At 42.6% G+C, this 22102-nt stretch overlaps 1 protein-coding gene across 1 annotated transcript in view; it reads left to right on the top strand.

The window, feature by feature from the left end:
• Positions 1–492: 492 nt before the first annotated feature.
• met (MET proto-oncogene, receptor tyrosine kinase) overlaps positions 493–22102 on the top strand; it is an 84647-nt gene continuing 63037 nt past the window's right edge. Inside the window, exons 1-2 of the mRNA XM_039001589.1 lie at positions 493–770; positions 4618–5860. Of these exons, the coding sequence (XP_038857517.1) occupies positions 4619–5860 (1242 nt within the window). The 5' untranslated portion in view covers positions 493–770; position 4618. The remainder of the gene's footprint in view (positions 771–4617; positions 5861–22102) is intronic.

Genomic DNA, 22102 nt, shown 5'->3' with positions numbered 1-22102 from the left:
TAAAATGTGCAGTTTTGTCACACAACACAATGCTACAGATGTCTCAAGTTTTGAAGGAGTGTGCAATTGGCATGCTGACTGCAGGAATGTCCACCAGAGCTGTTGCCAGAACTTGCCTCTTTATTTATGGCTAAGGGAGCCTTTTTACCTTGACAACCAATAATTAAGAATATACTGAGACAGTGGTCTTTCTTGGGGAAAGTCAGGTGGAACGTTGGATAGTTTTTCTAGTGTGAAGGAACGGTGCTTCTATAGCGAGGTATAGGCAATTGTATTTACTTGTTATGACACATATCATTATTAATTAACATACAATGTGGGTACAAAGCGAACGACTGAACAATACTGAGAAAAGTTAGCGTTGCTAACGATATAACCTGAAAACTCACCTGAGTGTAATCGCGCGCCTTCCAACCTCCCGCAGTACAGTAGTCGAGAGGAGGAGCGCTGCGCGCTAAAGCGGACAAAATACGCAGGGGGTTTGAAAGCCAGTGTGTGTGACCTACACATCTACATTATCCCCTGAGTCACACAGGTCCGCAGCTTGCGAATCGGAGTCAGAAAGAGTCGAACTTTGTCTAAGAAACGGGGAAACGGTTGTGTTCTTTGTGAAAAGAAAGGGAAAACGTCTGATAAGAGTATTCAAAGTCAAACATCTTCTGCGCATCAATTTGTTCTTTAGCCGTCAAACGTTGATGCATGCGTGAGGAATCCTGAGTTTTGTAGGCTACTATGATTTGAAAGAAGAAACCAAAACATAACTGAGACAGGTAAGTTCTATTTTTGCCTTTCCATTATTTATGTTTGCTTTACTTTGAATGACTTTGTAGCCTTTGACTCATCCACGAAGCACTCGTCAATGCTTTATAGGTCGTTTTCAATACAACGTCACAATAAGGTGTAGAGCGTTCGATTTGCCTTCTTTGGGGCAAGACCCACAGCTCCGCTAATACCATTGACAACTGCGTGCCGTTTTCAAGGGATTGATAAATAAATGTTAACTATTTGGTTGAAATATCACCACCTCTTGAAGAGCATAGTCAGACCTACAAATGTCAGATTATTACACGCAAAAACAAAACAGTTGAGCACAATGGCCATTACTGAATACTTTCAATGGTTAAAGAAAATAAGATTGTCCAAATAGCCTAAGTTTTGCAATACATGCATTATAATATGCTAAGAATTTATAGCCTACACTAACCAAAATCTCCAGAATAGTCTCACAGAAATGTCCGCGTGTTTCCCTCACAGAGCAATTTCTCCCATGAGTCATTTCCCTCTCTTTAAATCACAATATATCGTCAAATATTCTGTTTCTCAAAGCTATATTTACTTAGGATACGTCATTGTTCCTTGCAATAACACATCTTATAGGGGATGAATTGTTTCGGGACTGGAGCAGGTGCGTGGTAGAATGTGGAGTCAAGAAAATGTGTTTTTGTTCCTCACTCTTACTCATAATTTTAAGTAAAAAACAAACTAGTCACTTGACCAGTATGCACACCTGCCACTTTGGCTCCCATCCATCCTTGAAAATAGTATAGTAGTCAGAACTGGACTGGTGATGGTCCATGTTAATTGCTTAATTATGCACTTTCCACTGATTTATTTAGATTGTAATTTGCACGACTATGGCTGACCCTGTAAAACAACATATTTCACTGCACCTATCTGGTGTATGTGACAAGAAAACATTATTATTCTTTAGTTTGTTACAATCTTGTCATGATTCCATGTTTTAGGGCAGTTAATATCCTAAAGAAATCCCAGAGGGTTAATCAATAACTTGTTTGCAGTAATTAAGCACATACTGTATCATTCATTATATAATAGAAACATAATTTCCATAGCCCATTACATGATGGCTGGGGAATCAACCATTTTATACGATAATGAGTTGGATCAATGGTCTGAAAATATCAAAAACATAACTTCCTATACCAGTCACATTTATTAGGTTTTCTGAGAATCGACAATATAAGCTAAAAAAAAAAGTACTCTAAGGACATTAAGTGAATGCTAAGGGGTTGTGTTGGGCTTTCTCTCCTGCAGTTTTTGTTGTCTTGTTAAAAATGTGCTGAACCACCATCTCAGATCGTCCTGATATGGATCATACTTGCAAATGATCTGATGACTATCATGCATGGGGTCTAAAATCTCTCTCTATTTCTCTCTCTCTATTCCACACTCCCTCTTTCTCTGACACTCTGACAGACCCTAAAAGCATTCCCCAGTCGATTGCCATTTAAGTGGCCTGCACCAACTATTTATCATTTTGTACAGCGCACCACTCACAGTCCCCCTGCATTGTTTTAATGGAGTTCTATCTACCACTCCCTTGGAGACATTTTCTTAACTTAGCGCCGTGGTTGGTTGCATCGCCCTGCAGAGAGGGAGGGCTGCCGTGTCCACGACTCCACCATGATTCACCATGTTGGGTCGCACTGTGGATGGAATTTGGAACCACAGAAGTGGTGCTCAATGGTGTTTGGTGGTGCTCGGTCAACACAGCAGCACGATACGTCAATAGCCTACAACTTTATTGTCCCTCAGTCAGCACATCAGCAACAGTACTCCAGTCCCTCATGAGTGTCACTGAATAGGTCGTTCACAATAATAACGAGTCATAGTAGAAGTGCTGATGTGTTTGATATTGAAGTGGGGCTCTATAATGCTCCCATATCAGCTTTCAGCAACAGTGATATTACTGACGTGATGCTGTGGTGGAATGAGTAAACCATGGCTTTAAACCCCAACACACAGTTCCATGTGTGTGCCGAGCTGACAAGCAATTTGTCCCTCTCTCTTGTGTTTCTAATGGTCTCTATTTTTAGCAAGAGAAGGCACCTTTTTCTCCATATACAGTTGAAGTCGGAAGTTGACATACACCTTCGCCAAACACATTTAAACTCAGTTTTTCACAATTCCTGACATTTAATCCAAGTAAAAAATCCCTGTCTTAGGTCAGTTAGGATCACCACTTTATTTTAATAATGTGAAATGTCAGAATAATAGTACAGAGAATAATTTATTTCAGCTTTTATTTATTTCATCACATTCCCAGTGGGTCAGAAGTTTACATACACTCAATTAGTATTTGGTAACATTGCCTTTAAATTGTTTAGCTTGGGTCAAACTTTTCAGGTAGCCTTCCACAAACTTCCCACAATAAGTTGGGTGAATTTTGGCCCATTCCTCCTGACAGAGCTGGTGTAACTGAGTCAGGTTTGTAGGCCTCCTTGCTCGCACACGCTTTTTCAGTTCTACCCACAAATCTTCTATAGGATTGAGATCAGGGCTTTGTGATTGCCACTCCAATACCTTGACTTTGTTGTCCTTAAGCCATTTTGCCACAACTTGGGAAGTATGCTTGGGGTCATTGTCCATTTGGAAGACCCATTTGCGACCAAACTTCCTGACTGATGTCTTGAGATGTTGCTTCAATATATCCACATAATTTTCCATCCTTGTGATGCCATCTATTTGGTGAAGTGCATCAGTCCCTCCTGCAGCAAAGCACCCCCACAACATGATGCTGCCACCCTGTGCTTCACGGTTGGGATGATGTTCTTCGACTTGCAAGCCTCCCCCGTTTTCCTTCAAACATAACGATGGTCATCATGGCCAAACAGTTCTATTTTTGTTTCATCAGACCAGAGGACATTTCTCCAAAAAGTACGATATTCGTCACGATGTGCAGTTGCAGTACGTAGTCTGGCTTTTCTATGGCAGATTTGGAGCAGTGGCTTCTTCCTTGTTGAGCGGCCTTTCAGGTTATGTTGATATAGGACTCGTTTTACTGTGGAAATAGATACTTTTGTACCTGTTTCCTCCAGCATCTTCACAAGGTCCTTTGCTGTTGTTCTGGGATTGATTTGCACTTTTAGCACCAGAGTACGTTCATCTCTAGGAGACAGAACGAATCTCCTTCCTGAGCAGTATGACGGCTGCGTGGTCCCATGGTGTTGATCCTTGAGTACTATTGTTTGTACAGATGAACGTGGTACCTTCAGGTGTTTGGAAATTGCTCCCAAGGATGAACCAGACTTTTTTTTCTGAGGTCTTGGCTGATTTGTTTAGATTTTCCCATGATGTCAAGCAAAGAGGCACTGAGTTTGAAGGTAGTCCTTGAAATACATCCACAGGTACACCTCCAATTGACTCAAATGATGTCAATTAGCCCATCAGAAGCTTCTAAAGCAATGACATCATTTTCTGGAATTTTCCAAGCTGTTTAAAGGCACAGTCAACTTAGTGTATGTAAACTTCTGACCCACTGGAATTGTGATACAGTGAATTATAAGTGAAGTAATCTGTCTGTCAACAATTGTTGGAAAAACTACTTGTGCCATGCACAAAGTAGACGTCCTAACCGACTTGCCAAAACTATAGTTTGTTAACGAGAAATTTGTGGAGTGGTTGAAAAACGAGTTTGAATGACTCCAACCTAAGTGTATGTAAACTATCGACCTCAACTGTAGCTCTGTCTGATCAAGTGAAGGCAATCGAGGAAGACATTTAAAAAATGGATGGTGTTTTCTTTGTGTTAGTGACTGTTCTGAATAAGTAATTCCTCATTTTTAACTCATTTTTTTAAACTTATTTTTGGAACAGGATGAAGAATATCTGCTTGTTGGACATCGCTCACATTGTGATCATCCGCTGGGCTCTGTGTTTCTCTGGGTCCGTGGTGATGGGTCAGTGTAATGAGGCAGCTGAGAACTCCAAGCTCAACCTGTCTGTGACCTACGACCTGCCCAGCTTTGAGGCCAACTCCGCCATTCAGAACCTGGTAACCTTCGAGGGGACCGTCTACATTGGTGCCGTGAACCGAATCTACGCGCTGTCAGAGAACCTGACCAAGCTGTCAGAGTACCGGACCGGGCCCGTGTCTGAAGGCGCTGTCAGAAGGCGGTGTGGTCCTAGTTGTCAGGATGGAGCCTGTGGTAAGACCAACGCTGTGGTGGACAACTATAACATGGCCCTGCTGGTGGAGCGTTATTATGATGATGAGCTGTTCAGCTGCGGCTCAGCGGACGCCGGTGTCTGCCGTCGCCACCTGCTGGAGGAGAGAAAGAAGGTGGACGGGGAGGTACAGTGCATGTATTCACCCAAGACAGATAATGGAGGACGGCACGGCTGCCCCGACTGCGTGACTAGCCCCCTGGGGTCCCGTGTGCTCAACGTGGAGAGCGGAGGCGTGGTGCGATTCTTCGTAGGAAACTCGGAGATCCCTGGAAGCCCATCCCGGATGATCTCCAGCCCCCAGGCCCAGCAGCCACAACACCACACCATCTCAGTGCGTCAGATGAAAGAAACCCAAGATGGTTTCCGCTTCTTCTCCGACCAGTCCTACATGAATTTGGCCCCGGCCCTCCGCGGCGACCACCACCTCCAGTATGTCTATTCCTTCCAGAGCGGCTACCACGCCTACTTCCTCACCGTGCAGCGCGAGAGCCACAGCTCGCAGGTTTACCACACCCGCATCGTCCGCATGTGCGGCACGGACCCGGAGCTGCGGCGCTATGTGGAGATGCCATTCGAGTGCATCCTGACGGAGAGGAGGAGGCGGCGGCGCTCAGCCAGCATCGAGGTGTTTAATGTCCTCCAGGCAGCCCATGTGGCCAAGGCGGGCCGCGAGCTGAGGCAGGAGATGGGGCTGAAGGAAGGGGAGGACGTGCTGTTCGCCGCCTTTGCCCGGTCCAAGCCAGACTCTCCGGAACCCAGTACAAGCTCGGCTGTCTGCGTCATCTCACTGGCAGATGTCAACAACTTCTTCAAGGACTTCATCCAGAAGTGCCACACCAAGCAGCCGTACCACTTCACCGGCTCCGAGGAGAAGCGCTGCTACAACGGGGTAAGAACTGAACAACAATGCACTATAAAAGTTATGTGTTATAGAATAGACTGCACTGTAGATGTAGTGAGAGTACTCTTCAAGGGTATTACGGTTATTAGGTTATTTTCGGGATTTTAGAGTTCGAGAATTAGCTACTGCAGTAAATATGGTATGTAGTTGACTTGAATTTAACATGGATTAAGGAGATCTAGCGAGGCACAAGGATTCAGTGATAAATCATTATGGGAGGGAGTCAACTGTCTTGCCTCACTGGCCTCACGCCACTCCTCTTCTCTGTCTTCTCCATCCATCCATCATCATTGATGGGATCAATCGGTTAAATCATCTGATCAATAGTGACATGAGTTTAACTGCTGACGACCTCTCCAGAGGTCCTGTCAATAGTCCTGTCAATATCTGTAGCAGCACTAAAAATCCTCCCTTGACTTCATCAATACCTGGGTTCAAATACAATTTAAAAGAATTGCTTAAGCAAACACTCAATGTACAGTATATTTGAAAGATTTCAAGTAGTATTTGATTCCAGGTAGGCCTGACTGAATCATTACCTAACCTGCAGCCATATAACTTATAGGTCTGGTCACCATGTAATGTTACGTCAGTATATAACTCAGGTGCACTCCCACAGAATAAGGATGTTAATTAATAGGTTTTAACGGTTATGTAGCTACAGTACAGATACCGAGGGAGGAGAGCAGGGGAGGGGGCTGCAGAGAAGAATGCAGAGGGGACAAATGGAATCATGGAATGCGTTTCTGACTCTTAGCGAGCCACGATGAATCTGTGGTAGAATAACAGGGACTCAGCAGCTGCTGGGAGGAAGATGATCCCATCCCTATGCCCGTCAGAGCAGAGGCATCTAATGAGAATCTCTCTCTCTCTCTTTCTCTCACTCCCTCTTGAAAATAGTTTTGCACGAGGGACAATTTCCTCTCCATCACAAGGATTGTATCTATTTTTCTGTGATACCCCCAAGTGTCTTAAAATAGAGAATCAGAACTCTGGACTACTGATGGTCAATGTTATCTCTCTGCTTTCCCTCTACATGCCCACCTACATCTGATTCCATCTGTGGGAAAGAGAAAACTGTTTTAGTCTAAATATAGCATTAAGCCAACCAATAACAGTGCACATCAAGCTACTTCTAAAGTTCTATATCTATTCTATTCTACGCTGAAACACAACCCCGCCAAGCCGCACTGCTTCTTGACACAATGCACGCTTAACCCGGAAGCCAGCCGCACCAATGTGTCGGAGGAAACACAGTACACCTGGCGACCGTGTCAGCGTGCATGCGTCCGGCCTGCCACAGGAGTCGCTAGAGCGCGATGAGACAAGGACTTCCCGGCCCCTGGACGACTCTGGCCAATTGTGCGTCGCCTCATGGGTCTCCCGGTCTCAGCCGGCTGCGACATAGCCCGGAATCGAACCAGGATCTGTAGTAACGCAGCTAGCACTGCGGTGCACAATCTTATCAGAGATTATTTTTCCTTGACTAATTACACTACTTGACAGACAAGAGAGCGACGTCAGATGCCTTGAGGTGCAGGGTTCTCTACACTTATAAAGTGTAATAATCTGTAACACCTTTTAATAATTCCACAGTCAGAAGTAGGCTACGTTTTTATAGCCTACATCATCTTTCTTGGCAGCTGTTGCGTGTCAGAAACCCCATTATTATTGTTTTGGGTTTAGTGGTGTACAGTCTCTCCTGTTCTTGTTCTCAGTCTCTCTTTCACCGACTCTGAACACTCTCAAACATTCATCACTCAAATCTGCTATTTCAAATATTTTGGTTTTGTGGGTATATCTGCTTCAGACAATGTCATACAGTTGAATCCATCTTGTCGATTATCAAATGTTGTGTTGATTTGCTGCAGCCAAAAGAGCTTTTAACGTTACGCGACAGGTAAACGCTAACAGGGTTTCTCTTTGTACGTATGACTTTAACAGTCATTCAAACATATTTGAAAGCACACGTTGTGCTTTCGAGTCTAAACAACGAGTAATTTAAACTTTAAAGCACCACATTTTTTTTTACTCGGGAAAGGCAGTAAAGAACTAATGAGTATGAACGTACAATAACTGACCAACCGTCCCAATGTTTTGCCCTGTTTTTGTTTTAAAGCCTGAAGAAGGATCTCATCCCAGTTGTTGTCTAATGAATGTATGGGTCGTATTCAGTGGCATATGGCAAGTAGGCCCTCTCTCTTATCGCATAGTAAGAGAACCAGATAATCTAGGCCATAAAACAGTAAAAAGTTGTAAACGTATGAGGCATGCTTTAGTGCACTTTACATAATTCTTTATCATCTGGTCAACTAAACTCCTGTCGTTGACCTGGAATAGGAATTTAAAGGAGGGTTGGAGAAGTGAGCCGATGCAAGAGCATGTTTGATGATGTAAATGGTGGTTGTCAATTCCACCGAGCCTCTTAACTCCTGGCTATGGGCCCATAGGGCTCTGGTCAAAAGTAGTGGGCTATGTAGGGCATAGGGGGCCATTTAGGATGTGCCCAAGTAGTGTAGGGAGCCAGATATGATAAATGATACAATGGTGTCTCTGTCGTCTTGTTCATGTGCTATAGGCTAGAGCCAGTCTCTTTTCAGTAGCTGCTCATTGCCTCTCTCACTGCAGGCTTATTGTGGGTCTCATGGGGGCCGTTTGTTAGTTACCAGAAACACAAATCATCTAGAATACTAATGAAAGACTAATAACTTGTCCCCTCAAAAGACTTACTGTATACACACAAAGTTCAACGAGCCTCTTGAAGCTATTGATCGGATTAGACAGGAGATTTTGGCTTGACAATGTTATTGGCAACAAAAAGAAACACTACACGTTTTGCTGTGTAATGGTAAAGGAAGAGAGTGAGAGATGGTTCAGACTTGGAATGTCACCAACAGGCTTTGTGGCCATTATCATAAGTTGAGTCGAGAGAAAGAGAGAGAGAGAGAAAGAGAGAGAGAGAGAGAGGCAAGGGGGACAATTGGGCTCTAAAAATAACAAACGGCCACATTTAAAGTCAAAATTATTATTAGATTACCATTGATCTGTGAAAACCCACCCGACGCTGATTGCTTTTAAATTGAATCTGAAGCCTGATTGATTGTACGTATGTAAAATAATTCCAATGGAAGAGGCTTTTGATTGACAGTCATTGTAATTAGCAGTACTGTTTAAATGAACAGGTTTTAAAGGGTGGCCTTAAGAACAAAAAATAAATAATAATTTCTGATTATGAAATGCAACAAAGATATATGTCCTTATATATCCAGCATCGAACACATCACTATATACTTTTAAAAAGTGTCCATTCAACAGTTGAGTAAGATCTACAGTAAGGGGCTACTGCTGCTGTTTGAGATGCACGCACTGTGTTTCCACACATAGAATTTGGAATTAGAATGCTAGAATGGACATTAACCTTCTTATGATTGTATAAAGGTCAGCCATTTTGTTCAGGGAGTTGGTCAACCATTGTTTGCCAGTGCTGTCATAAGATATTGTGTAAAATAATGAATTTGAAGAATTTATCTGAACTGTATGTTTGTTAGCCTGGGTACCAGTCTCTTTAGCTAATCCACTCCATGTACTCCATGTCATGTGCCAAAGAGACTGGCCTTTCCTCTTCAAATATGAACATTCTATCATTAACGTGCTTGAGGATAATAGTGGATTTGATCCTTATTCGATCACCCTCACAGCTATCCTCCAATCACAACGATTATGCACATTTGGGGACTTTTTTCTCTCCACAACCATTTTTTTGTTTGTCCGGACGAAACCAGTCTGTCAAAAGTTGCTACCTCACCTCTACATTTTTACACTTAATACATACTCCAATTCAAACCCCAAAATATCGTAGTCTTTGTTATAGATTCTAATTATATTTTTGAGGAGGCACATGTAAAATGTGTTCCACACACACATACAGTTGAAGTCGGAAGTTTACATACACCTTAGCCAAATACATTTAAATTCCGTTTGTCACAATTCCAAACATTGAATCATAGTAAAAAGCCTTCCACAAGCTTCCCACAATAAGTTGGGTGAATTTTGGCCCATTCCTCCTGACAGAGCTGGTGTAACTGAGTCAGGTTTGTAGGCCTCCTTGCTCGCACACGCTTTTTCAGTTCTGCCCACAAATCTTCTATAGGATTGAGGTCAGGGCTTTGTGATGGCCACTCCAATACCTTGACTTTGTTGTCCTTAAGCCATTTTGCCACAACTTTGGAAGTGCTTGGGGTCATTGTCCATTTGGAAGACCCATTTGCGACCAAGCTTTAACTTCTTGACTGATGTCTTGAGATGTTGCTTCAATATATCCACATAATTTTCCTCCTCATGATGCCATCTATTTTGTGAAGTGCACCAGTCCCTTCTGCAGCAAAGCACCCCCACAACATGATGCTGCCACCCCCGTGCTTCACGGTTGGGATGGTGTTCTTCGGCTTGCAAGCCTCCCCCTTTTTCCTCCAAACATAATGATGGTCATTATGGCCAAACAGTTATATTTTTGTTTCATCAGACCAGAGGACATTTCTCCAAAAAGTACGATCTTTGTCCCCATGTGCAGTTGCAAACCGTAGTCTGGCTTTTTTATGGCGGTTTCGGAGCAGTGGCTTCTTCCTTGCTGAGCGGCCTTTCAGGTTATGGATACTTTTGTACCTGTTTCCTGCAGCATCTTCACAAGGTCCTTAGCTGTTGTTCTGGGATTGATTTTCACTTTTTGTACCAGAGTACGTTCATCTCTAGGAGACAGAACACGTCTCCTTCCTGAGCGGTATGACGGCTGCGTGGTACCATGGTGTTGATACTTGCGTACTATTGTTTGTACAGATGAACGTGGTACCTTCAGGCATTTGGAATTTGCTCCCAAGGATGAACCAGACATCCACAGGTACACCTCCAATTGACTCAAATGATGTCAATTAACTTATCAGAAGCTTCTGAAACCATAACATAATTTTCTGGAATTTTTCAAGCTGTTTAAAGGCACAGTCAACTTAGTTTATGTAAACTTCTGACTCACTGGAATTGTGATACAGTGAATTATAAGTGAAATAATCTGTCTGTAAACAATTGTTGGAAAAATTACTTGTGTCATGCACAAAGTAGATGTCCTAACCAACTTGCCAAAACTATAGATTGTTAACAAGAAATTTGTGGAGTGGTTGAAAAACGAGTTTTAATGACTCCAACATAAGTGTATATAAACTTCCGACTTCAACTAAGTACCCTCCAAGTACCCTACTTGGACACCGGCTCTCCACAATTTCTCACTCTCCCACGCCAAATAGCCATTAAGCTAGGGCTCTTCGTAGGTCGCAATTTTTTTACCTGGTTACAATAGCACTCACAGCTTTCCAAGAAAACCAACATTTGGACATTTATGGTCTGTATATTTATAGGCTATTTATACAGTTAATGTATATTAAACCTGTATAAACTGTATTTAATTTAATAGGATCTCAATGGTCCCACATGCCTGAGCATGCTGGTGCCCTGCCTGCCTGCTGTCACTAGGATGTTGTGGTAGAACCAACCCAGGGTTGTATTCACCAGACACCAAACAGAAGAAAACGGACCAAAACATTGAGGGACTAACCGAAATTGTCCAATAAGAATTTCTAGTTTTTGTTGCAAATCTCTAGTTTTTGTTGCAAAATGTTTTCCATTTAACTACTGAATATGCCCCGGTGGTTTAGGTCACAGCTCGCCTGGTGGGAGGGAGAGGCTCAACATCACTTCACTGGTGAAATGAACAAAATCATGAAAATACAGGATCGTTCCTGCCCTGTCCTGTTCAAATCCATAATAATCCCATAATATTGGGTTTTGATAAGGTAGGATAGGTGTGTATGCCTGGTGTATGTGTGAGTGTGCACGTATAAGTGAAAGCAAGAGGAACTGAGAAAGGTACCAGATAAGTCAAGAACTGTGTGAGGTTCAGCTTGAGATTTTGTGTTTGTTTTCCTCAACCTGCATCTGTTTCACAAAACCACACACACTCACCAGCCTAGCCCCTATGAACATGTGGTAAGAGTTGGGTGAGAGACCCTGCAGCTGCATACTCTCTCAGGCACCTCCACCTCCACCCCCTCAACTCAGTGACTCCATCCCAGTATGAGCTCAGACCAGTACAGTGTGTCATGACTTGTCCGTGCCCAGACAGGCTCCGTGCTTGAGGAAAGGCTGAGCAACAGCAGCTAGATACCACCAGGCACCAGAGACTGACTGGCACGCTGGCCACCTGGCATCCAGCTGCTAACTGATTGCCTTCAGCACCTGTCTGTGGGGTAGAATAAATATTATAGAAATAGAGAACAAAATTATAGAAACCCCATGTCATATAAACACTATGTCATAATGGCACAGTTCACTATTTCACATGATGTATTAAGTCCTTGCCCATAGAAAGTCATGGAAAACCTTACTTACTTTACCAGGCTGTAGGCTTATAAACTTGCATTGACCAACACTAACTGTGCAATATACAGAGAAGAGCAGTGGGTCAATATTCTGCGACCGAGTCGTGGTTACGTAAGATTGTCCTTTTGGTCAATCGATGATGACATTATCAAACTGGACTTTGATTCTCAATGAATGAAAACAGATATGTTTAAAAAGCTGTTTATTTCAGACATTCTTCAAGGCGGGTAGGTTTTCTGTTGGTTAGAAATTCTCCAAGGCTGGTGTGTTTGCTGTTTGCAGTAGTGGCCGTTGATTGGTGAATACCTGGGGCGTGAGGTGGTTGGAGTTGTCAACAAAGCAGGATGACAGAAACTACCGGTAGTTTCTCTGAGAAGATATATAAAGCGATCTGTGCATTTGAACAACAGCATAAATACACCTTTTTCACTTTTGCATGTCAAAAACCGAATGACCAATGCTGCACATGCTGCCACTGTTTTGAGCAGATCAGATTATACTCAAGTGCACCAGGAATAATGCAACAAGCATACAAATGCAATAAGTGAAAACACATTATCTAACTGAGGATAGCTGGCTAACATAATGTGACAAAGTATGATGTGCTGGCTAGTAAACGTTCATCCTGAAATAACTTCATATTTCCGAGTAAGTCAGATATGAGTTTAGAAAGACTTGAAATTTGCATGGGAGATAACTAGCTAGCAAGCTACCAGCTAGCTATATCAAAAGGTAGATAACTGGTTCGTTTTAGCTAAAAATGTACCAATCTATTTATCAATGTTTCTCAAAATTACTGTACCTGGCTAAATAATTTGATCATGCTTTGTGATACACCCGGTTTTATGCTGTTTTAGTCCACACAACATGTCGCCCTGTCACCTACAATAGAACCTGATAAACAACATTAGGGGCAAACAATCAAATTGCCCACGCTTTTTTGGCCTACCAGATCCGCGATGAGAAGGTTCTAGCTAGTGTATCCCTCTGTCCTTCAACTCTTGTTGGATGTAGGCTCCTGTGACTGTTATGATCATTTATTTGCAAGTCAATTACAATTAGCTTTTTGCTTTAGAGCCATCTGTACCTGATAGAGAAGTTCTACTGTAGTCTCACCTGCGGAAGTAAGCTGTCTGGCGCAAGATACTTTTTGGGAGGAGGAGACTAGAGCAGACCCAGAAGATCTGACTGAATGGACGCACATTTGAGCACCCCAAGACGGTCTATTTACTTTGTGCTGTTATAATCTATGCTATGAAATCCTCCTATTTCATTGGGGCTGTTCCCCCTCATAGAAAATAGCTGGCAACACAATCCAAGCAATGTTCGCACAATGTTGGCAGTCACTGTGGGGCAAGTAACTGAACATCTTGTTTTTAACAATATATTTTTGAAACAGACAAACTACACATTTACCGCATTTTTATGAGCATTTAAAACATAATCCATGTAAGGTATTTTTTGGACCAATCACAAGTGTGGCGCTGCCCCTAACTCCCTAATGGGCGAGCCACCTCTGGCTGTTTGTTCAAAATTTGCCAGGGCTGGTGTGTTTGCTGTTTGTTAGAAATTCTCCAGGGCTGGTGTGTTTTCTCAGTTTACATATGCAGGTATTTCCTGGTAATAATCGGGTTGCTTTCTGTGGTAAATGTTAGTTTATATTTTGCATTAAGTTAATCATTAGTGAGCGGTCTCCAGTCCCAGTTCTCTGTGACTTGTTTGGGAAAAACAACATTGCGTAGTATAGGTGTGTGCTTCTTGTCTGTTTGTGAGGTTGGAATTGTGTGCACACCTTACCTTATCTATGAGCAGTAACTAGTGGAAACGTCTCCCTCCACTTGCAACCTGTCTGTCTCCCAGAGGGAAAGCACATACTGGAATTGCCCTGACACGGATCTCTGCTGTCCACCGCTCTTGTCCTCGTCAATTTCTCTTTTCGACATGCCGTTACAAATTATATACATTCTCTTCAAATCACATATCTTCCATTTTGTCCTCCACACATCTAAGCAGGGATTTTGCAAAAACTTGGCTACTTTATTGTTTCTAAGAGGTCTTTGCCAATAGTCCCTAAGGCTCCACATGATACACTTGTTTAGTGTGTGATGTGGAGTGAAGGAGCTTTGCTCAGTTGAGCTTAGTTATGAGTCAAGGGCCCAGAGCTGTTTTCTAATCAGTCACCTGCCGTTCCTCCTACTCCTTTACTTCTCCGCCTCTACCTCCACACAGTGATATCCTGCTTCCTGGTGGAATAGGTGCTATGTGTACACACTCGTCTTTCGGCATGCACGCACATACACGAGGCACCCTCCTGGCCAGTGCCCTTACCTCAAACCCCTTCCCCCTCATCTCTTCTTAAAGCGTTGTCTCACTACCAGTCTGAGCTGGCTTCATGGATGGCCCAGGTTTTAAACACCAAGGTCAGTGTAGGGGAGGAGCAGTGGAGCAGAAACAACCCTCTGTGTTAGGCCAGCCGGTCTACTCCACCCTGTGGGCACGGGAGCCCAGGCCAGCGCCCCAGCATGGACCTCAGACAGACTAACATGGTGGACTCTACAGACCTATGGACTTCTGGACTTCGCCATGCAGTTGCATATGTCTCTAGCACTTGATTTTAGGGGTCCGTAATAAACCATTTATAAAGGCAGTTATAAATTATTTGTTCACCATTTATTAATAATTACTCCCAAGTTTAAAAAACATTCACTAAGTCTTTTTGCAGTCCCTAGTCCAAAGTGAGCACTATTTATACTTTATAAATGTTTTGAGTGAACAGATAAAAGATGGGCATGCCATTGGTAGACATTCAAGCCATACCTGGTAAAAGAATAAGCATGCCACACAGTATGTGGAAATATATTATGTTCTGGGAATTGCCAGGGACCTCCTGATACGATATTATCACAATACTTAGGAGCCAATACAATATGTATTGCGATTCTCACAATTCTACATGTATTGTGAATCGATACTCGGTTTTTATTGCGATTTCATGTTCCAAAAATATTTCTCACTATATGTCTGCTCCAGAGAGAGAAGAAATGTCTGCTACAGAGAAATATGTTGGCTAACTATTTAAAAAGAAGATGGAGAACAAGCTATAGGATGAACAATACCAGAGTTTTGGCGCACGTACAGCCGACTAGCGCTAGCTAACGCTACCTAACGCAACAAATTTTTTTTTTTTTTAACCTTTTACTGCAGTCGGGCTAAATCTGGGTCACACAGAGTGTTTCATGGTCGTCTTAAATACATTTACTTAGAAACAAATGTATACACCTCACACACATAGTTATGCAACCTGGTCTCAGCATTTCAACCAACCACCCTACTTTTTGTTGTTGTTTTTGCCTTAAGTAACCATCTTTCTTATGTAACCATACAAAACCTAACATTGGACTGCAGGAAAGCGCTACCAAATCTATACTACAGTCAAGGTATCAATATCCAGTGCCTTAAGAAAGTATTCATACTCTTTGACAGATTGTGTTACAGCCTGAATTCAAAATGGAATTAAATAGATGTCACCCATCCACACACAATATCCCATAATGACAGTGAAAACATGGTTTTTTGTTTTGTTCAATTTCTTTTGAAAATGAAATATCTTATTTACATAAGTATTCACACCCCTGAGTCAATACATGTTAGAATCACCTTTGGCAGCGATTACAGCTGTGAATCTTTCTGGGTGTCTCTAAGCTTTTACACACCTGGATTGTACAGTGTTTGCTATTTTTTTATTGTTTTATTCTCCAAGCTCTGTCAAGTTGGTTGTTGATCATTGCTAGACAGACGTTTTCAAGTCTTGCCATTTATTTTCAAGCCGATTTAAGTCAAAACTGTAAGTAGGCCTCTTACCACAAAGAACATTCAATGTCGTTGTGGTAAGCAACTCCAGTGTAGATCTGGCCTTTATCAGGAATCAAGGTAAGACTCAAGTGCAGACCATGTGAAGTAACAATGTTTTAATGTAACAACAGGGGCAGGCAAACGTCAGGTCAAGGCAGGCAGGGGTCGATAATCCAGAGTAGGAGCTAAGGTACAGGACGGCAGGCAGGCTCAGGGTCAGGGACAGGCAGAGTTCAGTAATCCAGAGGTGGAGCAAAGGTACAGGACGGCAGGCAGGCTCAGGGTCAGGGACAGGCAGAGTTCAGTAATCCAGAGGTGGAGCAAAGGTACAGGACGGCAGGCAGGCTCAGGGTCAGGCAGAGTGGTCAGATGGGCGGGTACAGGGTCAGGACAGGCAAGGGTCAAAAACCAGGAGGATGAGAAAAAGAGAGACTGGGAAAAGAGCTGACATGACAAACCCTGGTAAGCTTGACAAACAAGACGAACTGGCACCGACAGACAGAAAACACAGGTATAAATACCCAGAGGATAAGTGGGGAAGATGGGCAACACCTGGAGGGGGTGGAGACAAGCACAAGGACAGGTGAAACAGATCAGAGCTGACACTTGTGTTTTAGGTTATTGTCCTGCTGAAAGTTGAATTTGTCTCCTAGTGTCTGTTGGAAAGCAAACTGAACCAGGTTTTCCTCTAGGATTTTTCCTGTACTTAGCTCTATTCAGTTTATTTTTATTTAAAAAAAAAGTCCCTAGTCCTTGCCGATGGCAAGCATACCCATAACATGATGCAGCCACCACTATGCTTGAAAATATGAGGAGTGGTACTCAGTAATGTGTTGTGTTGGATTTTCCCCAATCATAACTCTTTGTATTCAGGACATAAAGTTAATTTATTTGCCACATTCTTTGCAGTTTTACTTTAGTGCCTTATTGCAAACAATATGCATGTTTTTTTTTTTTATTATTCTGTAAAGGCTTCCTTCTTTTCACTCTGTCATTCAGGTTAGTATTGTGGAGTAACTACAATGTTGTTGATCTATCCTCAATCATAGATATTAAAGACGATCTGTAACTATTTTAAAGTCAGCAGTGGCCTCATGATGAAATCCCTAAATGGTTTCCTTCCTCTCCAGCAACTGAGTTAGAAAGGACCCCTCTATCTTTGTAGCGACTAGGTGTATTGATACACCATCCAAAGGGTAATTAATAACTTCACTAGACTCAAAGGGATATTCAATGTCTGCTTTTAACATTTTTAGCCATCTACCTATAGGTGCCCTTCTTTGCTAGGCATTGGAAAACCTCCCTGGTCTTTGTGGTTGAATCTGTGTTTGAAATTCACTGCTCGACTGAGGGACCATACAGATAACTGTATATGTTAAACGGTATTATTGCACAGATTGTCCATTCAACATATTATGTGACCCCCCTGGTGGCAGGGAAGTCAGGCGCAGGAGATTGAACTTGGTATAAAACAGAGCAGTTTAATAAGTGCTCAAAAACTCTGAAAACCAAAATATAAAAAATAATACAAGTGGGTACAAAACCCGTCACACACCAGAACATATCTTGCACATAGCTTACAAGCAAACAATCACCGACAAGGACAATGAGGGGGAACAGAGGGTTAAATACACAACATGTAATTGATGGGATTGGAACCAGGTGTGATGGAAGACAAGACAAAACCAAAGGAAAAGGAAAAGAGGATCAGCGATGGCTAGAAGGTCGACGACTTCGACCTCCGAACGCCGCCCGAACAAGGAGAGGGACCAACTTCGGCGGAAGTCGTGACACTTATTGACTCAAGACATTTCAGCTTTACATTTTTTATTCATTTGTAAACATTTCTAAAAACATAATTCCACTTTATGGGATTTGTGTGTTGGCCAGTGACACAAAATCTCAATTTAATACATTTTAAATGCAGACTGTACCACAACAAAAAGTCAAGGGGTGTGAATACTTTCTGAAGGCACTGTGACATCATCCAAAATAATATTGCAATATGTAACCGTATTGTTTTTTTCCCCCATCACTAAAATATTTATACCTGTTGTAAATAAATAGCTTACTAACATTTACAAATATGGGAATAAGGAATAATAAATGGTGAGCAAACTGTTTGTAAATGCATTATAAATGCCTTATAAAAGGTTTATTATGGACCCTTAATATAAAGTGTCACCCATATGTCCGTATAGTTGGTCCTGCCATTAGCCATATGGACAAAAGCAGGCCTTGAGCCAGTCCACCATGCAGCGGATACATGGACAGAAGTGTCCATGCGCCGGTCAACAGTGAACTGATGATACATTGACAGAATGTGAGAGATTTTATGTTTCAGGGTTAGGTTCAGATGAACCTTGAGTACATCTAAACCTTGGTTAAGATAACTTGCTGAAATGGAAGGGGATTTAATGTCCTTCCGGGCCAAAGCATGCTCTGACTCTGGCATCAGCTGATGCTAAACCCCCAGTCATTCCATTCAGCTATACTAAGCCACACACAATGGAGCCAAGAGATTGTGTCTGAATGTCTACTCAAGTATGGAGGGGATAGAATAGAAAGACACCCCCCACCCTCCTACTCCAACCTCTCAATCCCTATCCTCTCAACGCTTGTGTGGGTTTTATCACCCTGTCGCGCTCCCATACAATGCACCAACAAACAGAGACCTAGGCTATCTAGCCAAATCCCCAGGACACCATTCAGATTGGGGCAGGAGGCTTTGATGTTATCCACCCCACTGGGGATTGGTGATCTCTGGATGAATCATATTGCTGTCAAAGGAGGAAAAGGAAGGGAGGGCATGCTCACACCTGAGTGAGCATGAACTGTTTTTCTTGGAATTGAATGGTGTATTTTACGGTCAGAAAGCCCAGTATTTGGCCATGCATCTAATGGACTATCCCAATTCACTTCCAAGAAAACTTTGTCTTTGTGCATCAGGGATTGTGTCAAAAGAGAAAGATTTTGTTTTTAAAGTTGGGCTCCCGGGTTAGGGTTTGGCCGGGGTAGACCGTCGTTGTAAATAAGAATTTGTTCTTAAAAGACTTGCCTAGTTAAATAAAGGTTAAATAAAAAATAAAACAACCAGCAATTACTGGTTTGATGTATCCTACAATAGACTCCAGCAATCATCCCTTGAGGTTGTTTTGGCAGTCGTCATACGGTTACCGTGACAATGTTCAGTCATGTTTCAGAAGAAGAGTAAGAAGGTAGGTGATGCATTACACACAACTTCCTGTTTATATGTTGCTATAATACATTTACAGTCAAATACAAAAACCTATCCTGTTTGAAGATTTCTTCTCTGGCATTAACAGTACTGGGCCGGTATTCACAAAGTGTCCCAGAGGAGTGCTGATTTAGGATCACGTCCCCCCTTATTCATTATGATTCAAGGCTAAACTGATCCTAGATCAGCATTAACAGTACTGGGCCGGTATTCACGAAGTGTCCCAGAGGAGTGCTGATTTAGGATCACGTCCCCCCTTATTCATTATGATTCAAGGCTAAACTGATCCTAGATCAGCATTAACAGTACTGGGCCGGTATTCACAAAGTGTCCCAGAGGAGTGCTGATTTAGGATCACGTCCCCCCTTATTCATTATGATTCAAGGCTAAACTGATCCTAGATCAGCATTAACAGTGTTCCTGGATCTGTGCCCTTGAGAAACCAACCAGATGTACAGTATTTAGATCATCATGAATTATTCTCACATAATCTGTGTGTGTGTGTGTGTGTGTGTGTGTGTGTGTGTGTGTGTGTGTGTGTGTGTGTGTGTGTGTGTGTGTGTGTGTGTGTGTGTGTGTGTGTGTGTGTGTGTGTGTGTGTGTGTGTGTGTGTGTGTGTGTGTGTGTGGAGATGCCAACTTCCAGGAGTTTATGAGTGTGAAAAGGCAGTACAATGATGCATTGTTGCACTGCCGCCCATTTCTCTGAACTGGGGCTTTGCCCATTGTTAGTTTGCCTTTTGTTGTGTGTTTTTTGTTTTACAGACATTATAGTATTCAGCTGGTGCAGAAATAGTTACAAAAGAAAATACTAAAAGCCACCACCACCTGCAAGTTGTCATGAAATAAATCGGAATAGCATACGTATGATAAGGTTGTGTTTGTTCTCTCCAAGTTTGTGTTGATTTTTAAACCTGCGTTCTCGTTAAAGCAAAAGTACACTATATATACAAAAGTATGTGGACACCCCTTCAAATGAGTGGATTCGGGCTATTTCAGCCACACCCGTTGCTGACAGGTGTATAAAATCGAGCACACAACCATGCAATCTCCATAGACAAACATTGGCAGTCTTACTGAAGAGCTCAGTGACTTTCAAAGTGGCACTGTCATTGGATGTCACCTTTCCAACAAGTCAGTTTGTCCAATTTCTGCCCTGCTAGAGCTGCCCCAGTCAACCGTAAGTGCTGTTATTGTGAAGTGGAAACATCTAGGAGTAACACTGGCTCAGCCGCAATGTGGTAGGCCACACAAGCTCACAGAAGGGGACCGCCGAGTGCTGAAGCACGTAGCGCATAAAAATCGTCTGTCCTCGGTTGCAACACTCACTACCGAGTTCCAAACTGCCTCAGGAAGCAACGTCAGCACAAGAACTATTCATCTGGAGTTTCATGAAAGGGGTTTCCATGGTCAAGCAGCCACACACAAGCTTAAGGTCACCATGCACAATGCCAAGTGTATGCTAGAGTGGTGCAAAGCTCGCCACAACTGGACGCTGGAGCAGTGGAAACGCGTTCTATGGAGTGATGAATCACATTTCACCATCTGGCAGTACGACAGACGAAAGAAGGGAAGAAGTAGCTATGTTCAGATCCTGTGTCAATTAAGAAAGCAAAGGTGATATGCACATCCCATACTTAAGATAAGATAACCAATGCTGGGGAAAAAATAATACTTTAAAGGTCCAATGCAGATGTTTTTTTTATCTCAATATCAAATCATTTCTGGGTAACAACTAAGTACCTTACTGTGATTGTTTTCAATTAAAATGGTAAAATTATAAACAAAAATAGCTTCTTATCTAAGAGCAATTTCTCAAGCAAGAATTTTGTTAGGACTGTCTGGGAGTGGTCTGAGTGGGGAGCAGAAAAAACATTTATTGGCTGTTATTAGCAGAGAGGTTTCAAACTCATTCTTATTGGTCTATTAGCTAATGTATTGCATGGTGATGTCACCATGGAAGGCCAAACTCCATCCCACCAAAACAGCCTGAAATGTCAGGCATTCTTTTCAAACAGCTCTTACACTAAAAGGCCATTTTCATAATTTTTATAATTTCACAGTATTATTCCAACCCCATAGTGTGGAAAAACATGTTTTTGAGCCCACTGGGCCTTTAAGATAAATAAATTAGGCATACACACAGAATATTGATGCTCCCCAGTGCCCCAGTGCTCCCCAGGCCCTGCTGTCAGACCCAGAGCCAAGATACAGTGTATAGTTTCCTGACCCTGTTTACAACTCTTGGTTATCTGGTTCATCTTAAAGTCCCTACTGCTACTGGTGCTGTGGTCCTTCTGTGTTTCCCCACCTTGTCTCATGTACAGTTAGCTAAGGTCTGAATGGTTCAGTGTAAATCCTTCTCCCTTTGCTCTGCGTTGGTCCTCCAAAAAATAAAAAGAGTGAGTGAGAGAGACCAGACAGACAGACACACGCACACACTGAGAGCCCTAAACACACCATGCAAGTGGTAGCGGGATGACCTGAAGGAAGGAGCAGGCTTTCAGACTTGTAACTTCACTCACCGTGAAGTCCGTCAGTAAAAAGGCTCTGCTAAATGTTTTGCTGCTCGCTGGCCGGGTGGAATTGATTAGTCCAGACTACTACTGACTGAGAACCAGGAATTCCATTTCAATGAGTTTGGCAGGAAAGCGCTTTAAAGCATGTCAGTTTGGATCTTGGATCTTTGAAAAGCAGTTACGCTCCTTTGGAATC

Source organism: Salvelinus namaycush, chromosome 9, assembly GCF_016432855.1.
Source record: "Salvelinus namaycush isolate Seneca chromosome 9, SaNama_1.0, whole genome shotgun sequence".
NCBI lineage: Eukaryota > Metazoa > Chordata > Actinopteri > Salmoniformes > Salmonidae > Salvelinus > Salvelinus namaycush.
This window is presented reverse-complemented; position numbering and strand designations above follow the sequence as displayed.